Raw genomic sequence first — 20,122 nt, 5'->3', positions numbered from 1 at the left:
CCTCCCTAAAGTCCATGTGCCTTGATAGGTGAGCTCGAGTTTCTTCAGTCCGAGGTGCTATTCCTTGCACAAAATGGGGCAATCGTCTCTATCTTGTTGGTTATCGATGTTCTGCGGCTAGTGATCTCTGTATCTCTGTCCTCGGGCTGCTGTCACTGGCTTGCCACTGGAAGGTAGTTTCTAGGTACCGTTGTCCTGCCAGGTAAGAGGTAGGTGGTCCCCGAGTGCTGAGCCTCGTCATCCAAGTCGTTGCCGTGTGTGGGAGGAGGTAGAGGGGGATCCATGAGGTGATGTCATTCCTTGCGTTCCCCCTCCCTCCCTCTATTGCTCTTCTTTCTATCTTCCCCCTCCTTAGCCTTTCCTCCTCGCTAACCCCTTCTTTCTCCCCCATCCCTCCCGCGCCCCTCAATGCGCATGATTCTGCGGCTGCCTCTGCTCTGCACCCTCCAACGTACCTTGACTGGGGTCTCTACGAGTGGCGGCAGTGGGATCCAATGCCCGCCCACGCACGAATAACACAGTCCAATTGTCGCGCGGTGGGGGCGTGTACGTTGGCTTCGGGGCCTGACTGGGCTGCCGTTATCTTAGCAAGGAACCAGACCAGGCACACTTAGAGTGGCGGAGTTCAGAGCCAATGCCCGCCCATGGCTCTGCTAACCGGACCAATAATTTTGTTACGTAGGCGGGTTCAGCCAATGATGGCGCGGCGGGGGCGGGCGCAGAAGTATAGGGGCCGGCTAAGGCCGAGCTGCCTGTGAGGGCTGAGAACGGGGCTCGGAGCGGGCAGCCCGGCCGGGCAGTGATGGAGCGGGGCAGGCGGCGGCGGCACCGTTGGCTCCCGGGGGCTTCTCGGGCCCAGGGACGGCCCTGACAGGCATGAGGCTCCCCACTGCTGCCCGCAGGGACTATGATTTGGTACCTGGCGGCTCTGCTCTTGAGTGTGTCCTGGAGCAGCACAGCGGCAGCGGATTCGGCAGCAGGGGGGCAGCAGACACAGGGAGCACCAGCTCAAGGTGAGTACCACCATCAGTATACTTAATGAAGGCGACAGATGGCGGGAGGTCATAGGGTTCAATGTTAGGATAGGCACCACCAGACGCAGGAGGCGCTCAAGGTGAGCCCTATAGCTTAACACTAACCTGGAATATGCAGCAGACTCAGGATGGCCAGACACGTTTATTCCTTGGTAGAATGAGTACCGCTGCGTTACAACCTAACCGGAGACAGGTTCAAGATCAGTGCTACAGCAGCATGCTCTAATCTTGCACAGGAACAAACTCGAAGAAAATTAATAGAGCATAATACCACGACCCAGCATATGCAGCAAAGCACAGGCTCGCTGTGAGTACCACTACATCATATACGAACTCCGACAGGTACACATTCGGTGTGATGGGCCATATCATCATAACTTAACACAAGCAGCATATACACAGGCTCCCTATGAGTGCCAGAGCATCACACCCTAACCCAGCAGAGGGAGCGGGCACACGATGAACAGGCACAGGTTAAGTGCGAGTGCTACATCCCTCCCAAACCCAGCAAAGACAGAGTAGGTTCCAGATTAGTACAACACACATCTTGTGTTAATCTAGAGCACGCAGAATAGGTTCATGTGAGTGCTACATCATCACTCATTAGCCCAGCACTGGCAGTACAGAGTTATGTGAGCAGCATACTGTAATCCAGCACAGGCAGCAGGCTCAAAAAGAGCATACAGCACCGGTTCATAGTGAGTACCACTAGAGCAAGACGTTATTTGCAAGACGGGCACTGGGTTAATGTTGGCATCACACAGTGATCCCGCTAGCCTAGCAAAGGCCATAGTTCAAGGTCAGTGTCCTTGTCCCCAGAAAAAAAGCCGCGACGAGGACTTGAGGCTGCGCTTGATCGAGGTGACTACTTACTACAGTATCTTCATCGTGCCTGGCTCTGGCAGGGGGAGGGGGCAGGCAGCAGGTGAGGACTAGAATGAGGGATGGAGGAGGCAGTCTGTAGCATAAAGACCGCGGGTCAGGTAAAACGAGGAGGCGGCATCGGGAGCTGGGTGGCATCAGTGCCGGCTATAGACGGACAACGGAACAGTAAATAACTGGCAGGCACAGAGAACAGTCACACGGGGAGAGGACGCAGAGCTGACAGGCATGCACAGGTAGTAGTACAGACAGCAGCAGCAGCTTGTGGGATGTTGGGGGGCTTCAGAACAGACCGAATGAGAAAGCAGGCAGCAGCAGAGGCAGGCTCTGCTAGTGAGCGTGCCATGCGGCGTCAGATTTGAAGGGTGGCTGTGGGATGCAGAAATCAGAGTCTCAAGGTGAGTGGAAGAGCATGGCCCTGCGTAGACAGGAGGACACGCAGTCACCCCAGTGTTTCCTAGGCGGAAGCAAGAGTAGAAGCAGGGACACTGACTGAATATGACTGAAATGGTTACCCGTCTCTCCGCACAACATTCGGCGGAAACTGGCTGACCCCTGTGTCTGCTGCTTTACAAGCCTTGTCTGCCTCTGTGCTGGGGGCATCTGGCCGCTCTATAAGTGGTTCCCTTGCAGGCGGGCAAGCATCACACGAGCTTCAGAGCTTAGAATGGTGACCAGCACTTTACCGAGAGGCACCCGCTATTGTGTGAACATGGAATCTGGACACTAACGTTGAAGTGTGTCAGGGCACGCTGGCTTTGCTGCTGGGCATGAAGGGATCAGGCATGGGCATGGAGTGTGCAGTGCATCTACTATAGGGAAGTGAGCGGGCTATGGCGAGATGCAGACATTGATGCGCAATGGGTATGGGAGGTTGGGAGTAGACCCAGCGGGATGTGTGTTTAGAATGGCCACTAGCCATGGAGTCTGTTGAGGTTGTAGGGAGCAAGCGCCGAAAATGGACTGTTAGCGCTTGGCGTCAGGGGGAGGCAAGCAGATCAGAGCAATCTGAGGTAACCAATGACATTTTTGGGAGTCGCGCCTGCATGGCGAGTGTCCTCGGCTACCCCAGAGGAACATCATAATTGCAATCGCAATTCTATGAAAGGGACGTGAACTGTGCTTTTGAGACGGCAGCCACATGTGTCCACTGCTCTGGGAAAGCATGAGCATCGCCAGGTTGTGCATGCTTTCTCCCTCGGCGCACCCTGCCTCGCAGGGCGCTGTCCGTCCTCGAGGTGCTGAACTCCGCGCTCTGCACACTGTTGTTGCTGGCAGGCCTGCTCAGTCTGCCGGGAGCTGTCCCAAGTTCTCCCGCAATGGGATTGGTAGCCGTCTGCACCATTTAGGCTTTGCTTCTTGGCTGCGCAGGGTAAAGTTCTGACTGTGTTGCGGCGGGGCTGGCACTATACCGATGGGTCCTGCCTGTGTTGAAGGAGCTGTGCTTTGCTGTCATTCTCTGTTTCGACCCCTGCTGTTCCAAGGTGGGCAGCTCGGAGTGCTTTCGTGTTCTGCACGCCACCTGTGTGAGCTGTCTTTATTTGCACTGTAATATATTGAGTTAGGTTGTCCTGCCTAAGTAAGGTTGTCTCGTATAGTATTACCAGAAGAAGGCCTGGATGTGCAGTGACTCAGAGCCGTTTTATAGTCAGCTGTTCTGTGTTATGTAAAGGTCTGACGATTTTCTCTGCTGTGACGTTTTCACAAGGTACTGCTGTTCCAGGCTGCGCTGTTATCTACCCACACCTATTACTTCCTACTTGCACTGACGCTTTCACTGTAGTCCGGATGTATTTTAACATACGATGTGTGTTGCCAGGTAGGACCTGTCATGAATTACCTGCAGTGTACTTGGTGTTCTCATGAAAACTTATCTGATTTTCCTGAGTTTTGCTGACCTGTCCATGATTGCGCTAACGCATACTGGCGTGTGGTTGCTCACAGTGCTCTGTCCTCTGCTGACCTGACTCCCATTGTCTGATTGTCCTTGCTCACCAAGTGCCTGCCCCTTCCTGGCTTCGCTACAGACAATGCTTCCGACTTCGTCTCGGCGATCTCCTCTAGACCCTTTGTTTTGTCACCTTCACAGCCCATGGATCCCTCTCCTTGGTCCTGCAGGTCCAGCTTCTCTTGCAATCTGTCGAACTGCATTATTCTGTACTTACTGGGTTGCCCCACTCTTTCATTTTGGATGATTTCCCTCTTTTGCCTCTTCTTAGATTACCATCTATTTTTGCCTATTCTTGGGATACCCTGTTTTTGACGTTTTGTTTGAAAAACTTTATTCGATTCTTGTGAATCATAAAAGTACATAGTTACAATAATAGAACCGTACTTCAAGTTAATCCATATTACATTTTACACATACTAAATATGTCCAAAACAACATATAAAATTTCATCACAGGGTTTTCCATAAGCTACCATTTTCTTTGTATCAATCCAAGGGTGTAATAGTAAATAGTTAATAAAAATTGCATGAGGCCCTATTTCCCAGTTTACTTATCACATTTCATGTCTTTTCCTGATTCGCAAAACAGTTCTAGTAAAAGTTAGCACAGCGCAACATGTGACGGTATTGGACAAAGAACGTAAATAGTTAAAACCTTCCTGATATGAACAAGGGGCAATATCCCTCAGGATTGGCCTAATAAAACGAGCCCTTATATCTTTATATATAGTGCAAAACAGCATAAGGTGCATTGTGCTTTGTTCGGCTAAGTTATCACAAGGACAGGGAGTCAGTCTCTCACACCAGCTCACCTGATTGGGAAAAGCCACAAGAAAGTGCAATGTGCAGAGGCGGAACCTCGTCAAAAGGAATCAGGAATGTATATGGGTACTAAAAGATAAGTAGAATTGTTGGATATTTTGCGAACCATGGGATGGGGTCTCATCGACCTGGCAAGATGAAACTAACTCCTTATAATAGGTATTTTTAATAATTATTTTATTGTTAGTTGGTATGCCATCAGGATTTTCAAAAAATTTTCCTAAGCCAATCTTGCTTGGGGCATTTTTAACATAGCAAAGCCAAGGAATAGACGATGCATTTCCTAAACTTATCAATCCCTTATGATTGCTCTGGTAAATGATAGTTCTTCCGATGACCACACTTTCCCCCATAGAATCAAGGGTGCCAATTTAATTCTATCTTCAAGCGAATCCAAACCCAGCTCAGAATGACAGCATTTGGAGGGAGAGCTAATGGGAACCATCAGCAATCTTTTTGTAAATCTGTTTTCCAAAATTTGTAATTGGCTGTATTTTTTTACTTCACCAAACTCCCGCCCCATAAGTTGTAATTGACGGGCATTTTGATTTATATAAGACAAGTATTTCTGCCACTGACTTATGACCTAATTTGCACTCAAAGCGAAACAGGCCCTCTATAGTTCTACTTGTCTGTTGGGCCCTAGTCGCAATCGTATTGTCCCAATTTAATTTAATATTAAAAACATTCCCTAAATATGTAAAAAAAAAGGGACCTTTTCAATTGTTCTACCATTTACCACAAATGTTCTTGTTTTTGTGTTTTTAGGACCACAGAACATAATAAAAGACTTATTAAAATTAACCTTGAGATCCAAATCCGTCATAAAATCAGTAAATGCGATCAGGGCTTTTTGGAGGCTATTAGCCGTTAATGTCAGCAGTACGGTGTCATCCGCGTAAGATAACTAGGGAACCACGTTACCTCCTACAGTCGGATAATCAAAGTGCTGCTCTATTAAAAATGTCTCCACCCCGTTCATGTATAAAAGGAATAAAAAGGGGGCCAAAATGCATCCCTGTCTTACACCCTCTGTGGATGCAATAGATCTGGATTTCTCTCCACCCGATCCATAGCGTATAGAAATGGAGGTAAATGAATGCATCCTACGCAAAAGGGTAATAAGTGCCTCCTCAAAACCCATCTTTTCCATAAGTAACCACAGCTTCCCCCTGTTAACTGTGTCGAATGCACTGGATAAGTTCATGAAGGCCAAGTGGATTGATCCTCTCTTGGCCTTCATGTATTTACCCATAACTAGGGACAGGTTTAGGCATTGTTCGTTCGTACCCGTACACTTTCTAAAGCCTTATTGTGAGTGGGATATCAGGCCGGCCTCATAAGCCCAGAGCTTAAGATGGGCGAGAATCACCCTCCTCATGACTTTGCATGAGGCGTCAATTAGGGAAATAGGCCTATAGCAAATTGGATCATTCCTACTACCCTTCTTGTATATTGGAACCACCACGGCTTCTTTCCATGAGTCAGGTATGCGGCCCACTATCACTGATTTAAAAAAATACGCAAACAGCGGCGCCCATATTCGGGGATTACCTTTGAACATGTCTAACAGGGCACCCTCGGGCCCTCGGGCTTTTGCAGCAATACCCTTCAGTAATGCATCTTCAACCTCACCAATCGTAATGGACAGACTCAGTTTATTCGCAGTGGCGAGGTTGACGGCTATATCTTCTTTTTGGTCATGCAATGAAACACCATTAGGATTAAACATTTTCATAAAATGAACTACCCATGCGTCTTCAGTTATTAGCGATTCCATATTCCTAACCTCATTTGTGAAAAGGGGACGTTTCATGACTTCCCAGAAGCCTCTAGAATCCTTGAGAGCACTAGCTCTCTCCAGGCCATCCAAATGTGAGGCTTCTTAACTCGTCTTTTCTCTTCCCAATTGCTAATTTATAGGTTTGTCTAACTTTCCTAATTAAATCCCCGGCACAGGGGACGAAAGGCAGAGCTTTTTTGAGATCTTTTTGGGCCTTAGAGCACGCGGCACTAAACCATTTTACGTCCTGTTGTTCTCTCCTCTTCATAGTCCTAGTCAAATTGCTAGCCACATCTTTACAGATATCTTCAAAGCTCTGTATGACCTCTTCCGACCTAGGAACATCGGACAAACATATCATGACCTTGTCAAAATTAGATCGTATAATCTCTTCAAATTCAGCAGGGTTTATGTTACTCCATTTTAATCTCACCCCCTGGTTGGAATTATAATTTAAGGGAATATCATCAGTATTACCCTTTAATACCTTTGTTTGCAAGCTAAGGACCAGGGGGTTATGATCAATAGCGGGGTTGGGTTCCACCACAAAGTTATTCACCAGGTGGCAGAATTTCCTAGAGATCAATATAAAATCTATAGTACTTACCCTACCCCCACCCTGAAATGTAGGATACTGATTAACTGGGTTACAGACCAGAGTATCAACAAAACATAAATCATTATTCACGATAATGTCATTTAAAGCTTCACCCTGCAAAGTATGTCTAAAATGTGAAAGTGGTTGGTTTTCAGTATCTAACACCCCGCAAACCAAGTGTGAACTATGCTGACATATGGTATGATTAAAATCCCCCAACCAAATTATACAAACAGGAAAGTATTTCGCTACGACCTTATTTATCTCCTCTTTTAAGTTAGTAATGACACCACATTCATTATTTTCAAAGATGTTGTAATACCAATTAATTAACAAAATTGGGACATCAGTTAGGTTTGAGATCAAAATAATCTGAAACCATGGGGAGTTTTTGACACTTTCTTGGATGCCCTTCTTGCCTTTTGCTTTGTTTCTTTTATTTGCTATTTGGTGGGCTCCTTTTCTTGTTATCTGCTGGGCTACCTGGCCTGTGGTCCGCCGTACTGCTTCTCCTGTCGTGCGCTAGAATGACCTCTCTGGGCCGTCCAATCATGTGCTCTCCTGGGCTGCACTCTCTTCCGGCCTTCCCTTTCTTGTGGTCTGCTAAGCTTGCATTTCTAAGGTCTGCCTGGAGTTTTCTGGGTCTCCCTATCAAGTTATTTACTGAGCCGCCTCCTGCTGCGATCTCTTGAGCTGAACTTTAGTGTTATCAGCTGGGCCACTCTCTCCTCTGATCCGTCTGGCTGCTCTTGCCTGGTTTGCCAAGGCTTGCCCGTGTCTACCTACCCCACTACCCCGGCATGCCTGGACATGTTTTGCCATCATTGCTTTTGGTAAGTGGGCACTGGAGCTGTGAGGAGTTGGGTTTTTCCCTGTTTCCTGATAACCTCATTCCTTCAGTGGGTGCTTCACGCAGGCTCCCATAACCCCAGTGCTTGGTACATTTAGTGCAGGGGAAGGAAGTGTTGTGCTGAAAGCTTTTTAATGGCATGCAGACTGGCACCTACCTCTGGGACGGATGGCACACGTCGCCCGGACCCAGGGGCGTCACTAGGGGGGTGCGGGGGTGCAGACCGCACCGGGTGACACCATCACATGGGGTGACACTAAAATGCAAAATAATGGGACCCCCGCCCCGCCCGCGGACCAGCCTGCACGGGGGATCCCCGCGCCCGGAGCCCAGGCAGGGACAGCATGGCATTCAGACTCCTCTACCTCCGCTGCCTTCCAGCCTCCTTCATGGGCCCTGACATGGATGCTGGGGGTCGCTCTCGGTGCCGGAGGGGGCTGTGTTTCTGAGGATGCCCAGCGTGAATACATCTGGATTTCTTCCTTCCTTCCACTAAGCACGAACGGCCTGATGTCACCGGGCCAAGGTGGTAGTCGCTGTGCCAATATCAAGATAGTGACATCCACCTGGTTGGGTCTGCCCTCAGTGGTTACGTGATGATTGATTACTGGCTGTGGCGCCACGGGGTGGGGTTGACCTCACGTCCTTGTCTATAATGCACCACAAATGAGAGCTGCAGTGTCAGCGCGAGACCGCAATGTGGGCAGCTTCCAGCAGACTTGAGGGTATGTGGTTCATGTGGGCGCTAGTGCATTATAATGTAACAACACCCGAAACAGCGGCCGACATAACAGTGACGTCACTTTCAGTGCCCAATGGCTATGGACATACTTTATTAGGGCGGTGCCGCAAAAAGGGCGGCATTTCAAGATTAGCTGCAGTGTGCACGCTGCTTGCAATACCGTGGGGAAGTACATCCTGCGGGCGAGCCGGGCCCTCTCAGGCCCACCCGACCCTCATCAGCACCGTGACTAGCTAACTTAGACTCGCCATGGAGAGTTTGCTGCACGAACCTGCATTAGACACCGCGTGGACCACGTGCGACCCAGGATTACTTGGAGAGGGTTTTGTTCAGGTGTCACAGCCAGTGAGTGAAGATGCTGCCATGGGTGTGGATATTCGGCTCGCTCATAGGTAGGTGGCCCAGCGAGTACCTTTGTGCAAGCGCGGTATACGGGTGAAGTTCCTGTCTTCGGTTCCACAGAGTAAGGATTGCAAACGACCAGTGGCGTCACTAGGGAGGTGCAGGGGGTGCGGACCGCACGTCACCATGAGTTACCGCACTGGGTGACACCAACCCTAGTGACGCCGCTGCCCGGACCTCCATGTGGTCCACTGGGGCTGAATGTGATGTTCCTGGGGCCAGAGTTACGGGCACAGTAAAAGAGCGGGCCAATACTCTTGACTTTCCCATGACAGGAAACGGGATAGTTCGTAGGCATCCAGGCGGAATGGTTTAACATGAGACCCCATGGTCGCAGGGTCTCTACGACGTGTCTGAAGGGCTTTAGGGCTCTGAAACATTGCTAAATCCAGTGGGGTAAAAGGCTGTAAGGTTACCCTGGCTGTGTAGCTTCTGACACTCTCTCATTTCTGGAGCGAAAGTGGCTTTAATACCTCATTGTCTAGAGGGCTGTGGGGCTTCTGGAACAACATCATACCTGGAGGGGAAAGCGGCTCTGATATCCCTATTTCTGTAGGGTAAAGAGGCTTTCGCGACTCACCGTCCAGTCTAAAGGCCTGTGGGGTGTCTTAAACATGTCCATGTCTGAAGGGAAAAGGGGTCTTAACGTCCTCCTGGCTCTGCAAGGTCCAAAAGGTAGAGAGTAGTTAGTGACTTTATCATAGCTACCGAATAGAGGTGAGGTGACCTTTGCAAGGTTGTAGTAGGGCTCTTGAAGTCTCTCATAGGGTTCAACTGAGGTTGTGTGACCTTTCCTGAGCTGTGAGAAGAGGTCTCTGACTTTGCTATGGCTGGAGGGAAGGCGTTGTGAACTCTGAATTTCTGGGGGGGGGGGAGTTCTGGAACCTGTCTGTGCCTCAACCTGAGTCTATCTTTCATCTCCAGCTATGACCTTCACAGGCCAAGAGTCTGTGACAGCGATTTCTCTGCAGTACCACCCCATGCCCCCGGGTGGGAAAGTATCTCTTGCGAGTGGAAACAAATATAAAAAAAAGCTATCTGTTATAGTCTCTGAATTTAAATCTGCAAATGTCGTGCTTCACATGTATTTTGGTGTGTGAAAAAGGGGTGGAAGGGATTATTCTGCTCATGGAATGTGTATGCGATCAAGGCAGAGCCAGAGGGAGGCTCACGTGCTTAAGGAGCAGTGTGCAGGCAAATGACAGAAAACTCTTTCTTAGTGTAGTCAGATCGCCACTATAGGGTCTGGATTTCAAGGTGGGACATTCACCCATATAGCTGATCATCCAATAGAGGCCTTCGGGGCATCTCACACCTTCATTCACAGAATGAGGATTCCCGCAGCCTACTCTCACCTCCTCGGCTTGGTTTCTCCTTTACTTGAGCAAACTGTTTGAGTATGCTTTGGAACTGGTCCACTTGGAAACATACACGTGTCATGTGCTGGATTGTTCTGTTCGTGCTTTGTGTCACTCCTGCTGTGGGGTTTGAGGTGTGTTACAAGCTGTATTCGCCTCTGTTTCTTTTCTAGGCCTTAGATGCCAGTTCTGTTGACCTTCATGTAATGTGTGAGGCCTGCATGTAATTCTTGTTAGTTTTAGTTGGTGCTTGTGTTTGATGATGTTGTTTTTTTGCAGTGTGAGCTATTTAAGATTGGCCTTGTTCATTGGTGGTTGTCTGTGCTAATGCTGGCAGTGTGTCCACTCCCAACAATGCTTGCATGAAGAGATACCCGTTTGTGTTTCTGGAGAAGTGCACACTTGTGTATGATATTTAAGCAGTGCTTTTGCCATGCTTTGCAGTGTGGGATAATGCCTTGTATATCTGTTGGGGTACACACTGATGTGTGTCTAGAATGGTGCACATCTGCCTGTGTGTTTGGCGTGATGCATGTTTGTCTGAAAGTGTATACATATCTGAAAAAAATTAACACCTGTGTGCGTTTGTGTTAACAGTGCACACTTGTCTCCATACTTGAAATAGTACCCACTTTGGCGCTTGTCCGGAAGAGTGTACTTTTCAGGAGTGTCACATACTAAAGAGCCTTTAGGTGTGGTGTGCTTGCTGCATGTCTGTGTACACCTAAAGCAGCTGCCGCTTCTGTGTGTGTATATAAAGTGGCAATCTTTTATGCATACTTGAAATGACACACACTTGTGTGGCTGGATCCGTGCACATTTATAAGCATGTCTTGATCAGAACAACCTTGTATGATGGTCTGGAGTGGTACATACTTGTGTGCATATCAAGAGTAGCGTTCACTTTGTGTGTTTGGCGTGCCACAAGTGTGTGCGTGTCTGGAGGGCACTACACTTGTATGCATGTCTAGAAAAGTAAACACTAGTGCGCGAGACTGGAATGGTGCGCTCTAGTGTGCAGGTCTGCAGTGGTGCCCACCCAGCTCCAAGTCTTCTTGCTGCACACTTACTTTTGTAGCGTGTGCACATATGTACAACTGCGGAGCAATACACACTAGTGTGGCTGTGTGAAATAGTGCACATTTCTGTGTTTGTCTGCAGTGGTACACACTTGTGTGCATGCCTGGAACAGTACACACTTATGTGCATAAGTGGAGCGGTGTATACCGATGTGCGTATATGAACTGGCACACACTAGTGTGAATGCTGGGTACACCCCGAGGAAAACAAAAAAATGTTGAGTGAACTGCTTAATTTATTCTCATCCACTGGCAATTGCTCGGACCGCATTCTAGTCTATCATTTTTTTGCCCACAATGGCACCTCCAGCAGGAACCAAACATATGGATATAAGCCTCGGCCTGTTCCAATAGAAATATTTCCAACCGAACTGCCAGTCAAGATACCCTTCGGATCATAAACAATCTTGGACCGGTTGCGGCCTCATCATGGAGATATAGCTTGAGCCCCGAGGCTGAGTGAACACGGGGCCCACATCTGGAATTGTGTGCGTCACATTGAGGGAAACAGAAAAGTGAGGGGTGACATGCTTAAAGTAATCTCACCCACTGGTAACTGATCTGGGCTGCATCCCAGTCCATTTTTTTTCTTTGGTACTGTCACCTCGGACAGGAACTAGTCAAATGCAAATCAGCCTTGCCAGCTCCGCCCTTTCGGTAAGGCTTGGTTCTCTGCCGTGTGTTGTTTCTTCCTTGTTAATGTGAGGTTTATTTGTGTTGACAACCCATTTACTGCTGCTGTGCCGTATTTTGTATTTCTGATATTGTCATTATACAATCTAAGGCTCTGATCGTTCCGTCAATGCTGCTGCAGAAAGATTCGCCTGCCAGGGCAGCTTAAGCCCTGCTGCAGCACTTCTGCTCGTGCCTGGCATAGCCCAGGGTCCTCCGCGGTGTCTGGGTTGGAAGGAGCGCGCAGGTGGCAGCCGGTGTCGGAGGGAGGGCAGTGTGCTGAGTCAACCGTTTCTGAAATCTCCGGAAAGCGCGTTGGCCGAGAGAAGCCTGGCGATTGTGCAAGGAACGCGAGGTCATGCGAGGGCGGCAGGTGCAAAGCCGGAATCTGATGTCCGTGCCAGACGGGAGCCATGCAAAGCCACCCTCCTCCGAACATCATCCTGATCTGTGGGACAGTAGCATCAGATGGGTTTACTCCTGCCCACTACCTGGCCCTGTCCATGTGTCGCCTCCTGGAAGCAGTTGAGAATCTAAAGGAAGTTAAGTTGCTCCACAGAAGCAATGAACGGCCTTCCTCTGACCCGGCCTCAACCCTGCCTCTGACACGGCCTCCGCCCTGCCTCTGACACGGCCTCCGGCCTGCCTCTGACCCTGCCTCAGCCCTACCTTTGACCCTGCCTCAGTCCTGCCTCTTACACCGCCTCAGTCCTGCCTCTTACACCGCCTCAGTCCTGCCTCTTACACCGCCTCAGTCCTGCCTCTTACACCGCCTCAGTCCTGCCTCTTACACCGCCTCAGTCCTGCCTCTTACACCGCCTCAGTCCTGCCTCTTACACCGCCTCAGTCCTGCCTCTTACACCGCCTCTGCCCTGCCTCTTACACCCCCTCTGCACTGCCTCTTACACCCCCTCTGCACTGCCTCTTACACCGCCTCAACCCTGCCTCTGACACGGCCTCCGCCCTGCCTCTGACACGGCCTCCGCCCTGCCTCTGACCCTGCCTCAGCCCTACCTTTGACCCTGCCTCAGTCCTGCCTCTTACACCGCCTCAGTCCTGCCTCTTACACCGCCTCAGTCCTGCCTCTTACACCGCCTCAGTCCTGCCTCTTACACCGCCTCAGTCCTGCCTCTTACACCGCCTCAGTCCTGCCTCTTACACCGCCTCAGTCCTGCCTCTTACACCGCCTCTGCCCTGCCTCTTACACCCCCTCTGCACTGCCTCTTACACCCCCTCAACCCTGCCTCTGACACCGCCTCAACCCTGCCTCTGACACCGCCTCAACCCTGCCTCTGACACCGCCTCAACCCTGCCTCTGACACCGCCTCCGCCCTGCCTCTGACACGGCCTCCGCCCTGCCTCTGACCCTGCCTCAGCCCTACCTTTGACCCTGCCTCAGTCCTGCCTCTTACACCGCCTCAGTCCTGCCTCTTACACCGCCTCAGTCCTGCCTCTTACACCGCCTCAGTCCTGCCTCTTACACCGCCTCAGTCCTGCCTCTTACACCGCCTCAGTCCTGCCTCTTACACCGCCTCAGTCCTGCCTCTTACACCGCCTCAGTCCTGCCTCTTACACCGCCTCAGTCCTGCCTCTTACACCGCCTCTGCCCTGCCTCTTACACCCCCTCTGCACTGCCTCTTACACCCCCTCAACCCTGCCTCTGACACCGCCTCAACCCTGCCTCTGACACCGCCTCAACCCTGCCTCTGACACCGCCTCAACCCTGCCTCTGACACCGCCTCCGCCCTGCCTCTGACACGGCCTCCGCCCTGCCTCTGACCCTGCCTCAGCCCTACCTTTGACCCTGCCTCAGTCCTGCCTCTTACACCGCCTCAGTCCTGCCTCTTACACCGCCTCAGTCCTGCCTCTTACACCGCCTCAGTCCTGCCTCTTACACCGCCTCACTCCTGCCTCTTACACCGCCTCTGCCCTGCCTCTTACACCGCCTCTGCCCTGCCTCTTACACCCCCTCTGCACTGCCTCTTACACCCCCTCTGCACTGCCTCTTACACCCCCTCAACCCTGCCTCTGACACCGCCTCAACCCTGCCTCTGACACCGCCTCAACCCTGCCTCTGACACCGCCTCCGCCCTACCTTTGACTCTGCCTCAGTCCTACCTCTTACACTGCCTCAGTCCTACCTCTTACACTGCCTCAGTCCTGCTTCTTACACTGCCTCAGTCCTGCCTCTTACACTGCCTCAGTCCTGCCTCTTACACTGCCTCAGTCCTGCCTCTTACACTGCCTCAGTCCTGCCTCTTACACTGCCTCAGTCCTGCCTCTTACACTGCCTCAGTCCTGCCTCTTACACTGCCTCAGTCCTGCCTCTTACACTGCCTCAGTCCTGCCTCTTACACCGCCTCTGCCCTGCCTCTTACACCGCCTCTGCCCTGCCTCTTACACCCCCTCTGCACTGCCTCTTACACCCCCTCAACCCTGCCTCTGACACCGCCTCCGCCCTGCCTCTGACTGCCTCCGCCTTGCCTTTTACACTGCCTCAGTCTGGCCTTACACTGCCTCGGTCCTGCCTCTTACACCGCCTCCGCCCTGCCTCTGACACTTCATCCGCCTTGCCTCTCACACTGCCTCAGTCTGGCCTTACACTGCCTCAGTCTGGCCTTACACTACCTTGGTCTGGCCTTACACTGCTTCAGTCTGGCCTCTTCCACCGCCTCTGCCCTGCCTCTTCCACCCCCTCTGCCCTGCCTCTTACACCGCTTCTGCCTATTGAACCTGATCAGGTACCCCTCTTACTTCCTTCTCAAACTGCCTCAGCGTAGAAGCTGTTACCACTGCAGGGGTGTGACCTACCTCACTACAGCTTCTTACACCCTTCTCATACTTTCAAGGAGGGAAGAGTTCAGTGAGAAACACATACCCTGGAGCCACTCTCCTTGTGAGGGTTCCCAAGTATGGTATTAGGTGCTATTGGGCCTCTTTTAGTATTGACCTCCCCACCCAGAGATTTGAACAGACCATATTCCCAAAGTGAGGACTAGCATTCTCAGTAACTTTTACATGAGATTGGAGAAACAATTCTTAACAGATCATTGGTGTTCCTAGTTCGCTCTTATTCCGTTAACCAGTCTGCATGGTTCACTTTGGCTTCATCGTCGATTGGGCTTGCTAAAAGCTCACATGCAATGGGTGCAAACAGAAGGCCTGTCTATTAGATGGATTAAGTAGAACGAACTGCAAGTACACCCAAAGCACAGCATCCTGTCAGTGATAAACCAGTATAAACAATTTTGTAGCACTAAATAGAAATTGACCGTAGGATCTCGTGGCACCACTAGAAATAGTGGCAGGCGATTTGAGATTTATTGCAACAACATGATTTATTTATAACTACTATCATTTATTAATAAAATCAAATGATAGCAGTAATCTATGTCCTGTTCATATTATGCAGCGTGTTCGTGGGTGCTTTCGTATTTAGATATTCTTGAGGTTACCCATGAATGTTATTGATCAGCTCCTTCCCTACTGGCGGCAGCTTCCTTGGATTACAGTAATTCGTCCTTCAGAGGGGCCCACTCTGGGCGTCTCCTATGAGATCCCGATGGCCCTTTAGGACAATGGAGCTCACCATCTAGAGGATCTTAGAGTCTGAAGATGGATCACAGCTCCAACTGGAGGGCAGCATCTTTTGAGGTAAAAAGTCCTAGCAGCTGAGAGCCAAGTGTATCATATTAAGATTTTTTCAAGACAAACTGAATAGCACTGTTTTTATGTAAACCTTGTTGACCACAGCCAATACACCATACAAAAATCAAAGGAATAAAACAACCTTCTGTATATGGACCAGTCTAGCTTAGAATTGTTTGTAGGGAGGGAATTCTTGATGAAGGCTTCTTTGCCCATAAAGGGGAAGTAAGACCTAGCCAGGGTCGTTGTGGCTGCGTACACAAAATCGCGCCTCGAAAGGGATTTAATGCTCCTCCGAGATCCACCAGGCTTTCTTTGTGTGGGTCAATGACTGCTGGGGGTTTCTATGTTTTAGTGGGGTTGGCCTTACCTATCACCGCGAGTCCATGCTGTATCCCAACAACTGCTAATTGTTATCTAGCAGATGACCTCTGTGTAGGCAGCTTGAGAACGGTAATCCCCTGAGGAGGGCACTACGCTTACTGAAGGGCACTCCAGAGCTGCTACTTGTTTAGGTCTCTTGGGAAGTGACGCTGCATGGTGAGATTTAGAAAGTGGGTAAATAAAGAATTGGCAAATATAACCAGACTCCGCTTCCTTCTCTCATTCTGCGACTGCACATTGCCTCGTTTTGGGAGTAATTAGGATTAGAAGGGAGTGTCAAGAATTCCTGTCATACGAGGGGAGGAAAACGGTAACCAGCGAAAACGGACTACATCTCCCAGGATGCTTAGCGGTTGAGAGGTTATGTAAACAGGAGAGCTGTTACATAACTCAAGGGAAACACGCCCTTATGTAAACAGGAGAGCTGTTACATAACTCAAGGGAAACACGCCCTTATGTAAACAGGAGAGCTGTTACATAACTCAAGGGAAACACGCCCTTATGTAAACAGGAGAGCTGTTACATAACTCAAGGAAAACACGCCCTATAAAGGGAGGAACCGGGAGGTACAAGGCTGTCGGATATTGTGTTTACACCGACGTACCTGCTTCGTGAAGAGCAGTGTTCCGGAGTGGTGCTCCAGAAAGGCAAGAACGGAGGTAGGTCGAGTCGTTACTCCCTGGGCCGTGTCTTGCCCCATCGTCACCTGTGAAGGACCCGGAAGCTCTACCGGTCAACCATTGAGCTTCGCTTTTTGACTCGGCTGAGTCCAAGCGCAGTGGCGCTTTTGCTGGTTGGAGTCGTAACTCCCAGCCCGACCAGAGACACAGGGACTGCCAGCTGTAACGCACACCAGGAGGTGTTTGCCGCGTTACAGACTCGGAAGTCCACAGGATCGATCGAGCGGCTGCTCTCGGTTCAGTCTTATTGCTTGTGATTGGGGTATCGGTGACGCATCACCAGGAGGTGACTCCGCGTCCCGGTGCAGTCTGAGGAAGAGGTTGAGCGGCTGCTCCCTTCAGGTAGAGACCCCGGCTGGGTGTTTCCCTGACTCCTCGATTCTCCCCAACACTCTTCGTGCCCCTCACAGCCTACCGATTGGCATTGTCGGCCATTTCATTTCTGCCCTCTGTTGGCATACGCCGGGATCGGCGTATATGCAGAGGACGGTTAGGACCATCCGTGCTGTGGGCTGGTAACGTACTTAGCCTGGAGGATTCCAGTGACTATAACTTTTGTTTGTTCTTTGTATTTTATTTGCCTTCATTAAAAGAACTAACCCTTCACAAGTGGTTGCGTCCTCATTGTCGTGTCTGTTAAACGATCCTGAGACGTTCAGGGCGTTACAAAATATCCAACCTTAATAACACTAACTGTCTCCCGGTCGATAACAGACATGGCAACACTTGATGATGTGCTGGCTGCTTTAGCGGCCATGCAAGTTGAAGTGGCTGCCTCTAGGCAAGAAACAGCCGATGTAAAAGCCAGACTGGATGCTATCCAATTGGACCCGCTCACGCCCAGCACCTCCCTCACGAACCAGACCCCTGCGGTAGTAGTGGAAATGCCGGTAGCCATCCCCTTGGCAACACCAGAGAGGTACAGTGGGGATCCTAACACAGTGCAGGTATTCCTCACACAAGTGGCGCTACATTTATCGTGCAAACCAAAGGCGTTCCCCACGAGTCAGGCTCGTGTGGCTTTCCTTATATCCTATTTGGCTGGAAACGCGGCACAATGGGCCGTACCTCTGGTGAGCAGGGACGACCCCCTCTTATGTGATTGGGGTGCTTTTCGCGAGGAATTCCTGAAGGTATTCGACAGAAGGGCTGACTCGTACACGGCGGACCGTGAAATGCTTGAGTTGAGACAGGGATCCAACGACCTGGTGCAGTATCTCAACGCGTTCCGAAGGCTGGTTGCGGAAACCAAGTGGCCTGTTGCTAAACAGACGGCGCTCTTCCATCAAGGGCTGTGCGATGAGCTCAAGGACGCCGTGGCTCATATTGACCCTCAACCCAAGACATGTGAGGGCCTTATCAACCTGGTATTACGGCTGGAACATAGGCTAAGTGAAAGAAAGGGGGATCATGGGAGAAAAGGAAAATCCCTTCCATCCTATGTGACGGTGGGAAGTCCTGAAACTTCCACCGCATCCAAGGGAGAACCCATGGACATCAGCGCAATACGAGCGAGCCTCACAGCCACGGAGAAAGAGTCACGCCGTAAACAAGGATTGTGCCTATATTGTGGCAAAAAAGGCCACTACGTACGTGAATGCCCTGCCAAACCGAAGACGTCACGTTATCGGGCCAACCGGTCGGTAACAGCCGTGGTGGACATACCGGCGGAAAACTAGAGGACTCCAAGACCAGAGAAGGGGCATCTCGGAGTCACTCATCCATCCCTTCACTTTCCAACTCGGTCACTAAGGGACAACGACACCTGTTTATCACGGTGCACGTGGGAGTGCATGACCAGTGGATACCCGTTGTGGCCATGGTGGATTCAGGGGCCACTGGCATGTTTATGGACCACAACGAGGCATGCAGGCTAGGGCTAGTGCTTCTTCCCAAAGCAGTTCCCGAAGACGTCTATGCGGTAGACGGAAGGCGATTGGTGACGGGGCCCATCGGACAGCACACGGGGGTCCTTCCGATGAGATATGGGAGGAACCATTTGGAACAAATCGATTTTAACATCATCCGAGCGCCCCAATATGGCGTCATATTGGGATTGCCGTGGCTACAGAAACACAACCCCTTTGTGGATTGGCCAACACATCGCATCGAAATGACGTCACCGTATTGCATCCTGCATTGTGGAATAAGAACGGAATCCCTTGACGCAGATGAGAGCGGGAGTCAGACGGTGGCTACAGCGGCAGAAAAAGATGTGGCTCTCCCCCAGGCTTATCACAGTTTTGAGGATGTATTTGATGAGGTGAAGGCGGAAGTGCTACCACCACATAGACAGTTTGACTGCCAGATCGACCTGGTGCCAGGGGCCAGCGTTCCCAGCGGCAGGCTGTATGCCCTGACGGAGCCTGAAAACGTGCATCTCCGGGGGTACCTGGATAAACTCCTCAAGCTAGGATTCATCCGCCCGTCCAAGTCTCCGGCCGCCTCGCCACTCTTCTTCATCCCGAAGGCTAATGGGGAGCTGAGAGCCTGTGTGGACTTTAGGGCATTGAATGCGATAACCATAAAAAATCGGTACCCCTTGCCTCTCGTCAGTGTACTTCTGGAACAGGTCAAGAAAGCTCGTATCTACACCAAGTTGGATTTGAAAGGGGCATACCATCTGGTGCGCATGAGGGACGGAGACGAGTGGAAGACCGCCTTTAAGACCAGGTTCGGCCTTTTTGAGTACCTCGTCATGCCGTTCGGTCTGTGCAACGCCCCGGCAGCCTTTCAGTACTTTTTGAATGAGGTATTCAGAGAGGAGTTGGATATCTACGTGGTCGTATATATCGACGACATCCTCATCTATTCGTCCAGTGTGGAGGAGCACGTACACCACGTCAAAGCTGTGCTCCAAAAGCTGAGGGAAAACATGCTGTTTTGTAAACTCAGCAAGTGTGACTTCCACGTCACATCCGTGGAATTCCTCGGAGTGATGCTGAGTCCAGAGGGACAGGAGATGGCAGAACGAAAGATCAAGGCGGTGAAAGAATGGCCGGTGCCCCAAAGCGTGAAGGACGTCCAAAGTTTCATTGGCTTCGCCAACTTTTACAGGCGGTTTATAGATGGATTTTCAGGAGTGGTGGCCCCAATCACACAGCTACTGAGGAAGTCCAAGGAGTTTGTCTGGTCCCCTGAAGCGAACAAAGCCTTTGAGGCCCTGAAAAGCGCCTTTGGTAAGGCGCCGGTGTTGGCTCACCCCGATCCGGATCTCCCCTACGTGGTGGAAGCGGAC

General features: G+C 50.7%; 1 protein-coding gene across 4 annotated transcripts in view; it reads left to right on the top strand.

Moving 5' to 3' along the window:
• Positions 1 to 769: 769 nt before the first annotated feature.
• The window catches only part of IGSF9B (immunoglobulin superfamily member 9B), a 1,286,301-nt gene continuing 1,266,948 nt past the window's right edge, over positions 770 to 20,122 (top strand). For all 4 annotated transcript variants that reach the window (XM_085647232.1, XM_085647230.1, XM_085647233.1 and 1 more), the window contains exon 1: positions 770 to 1,013. In XM_085647232.1, coding sequence (XP_085503358.1) covers positions 908 to 1,013 — 106 coding nt within the window. In that variant the 5' untranslated portion in view covers positions 770 to 907. The remainder of the gene's footprint in view (positions 1,014 to 20,122) is intronic.

Source organism: Triturus cristatus, chromosome 3_2 (genome assembly GCF_964204655.1).
Source record: "Triturus cristatus chromosome 3_2, aTriCri1.1, whole genome shotgun sequence".
Lineage (NCBI taxonomy): Eukaryota > Metazoa > Chordata > Amphibia > Caudata > Salamandridae > Triturus > Triturus cristatus.
Note: the sequence above shows the minus strand (reverse complement) of the source record. Positions and strands in the feature narration are given on the sequence as shown.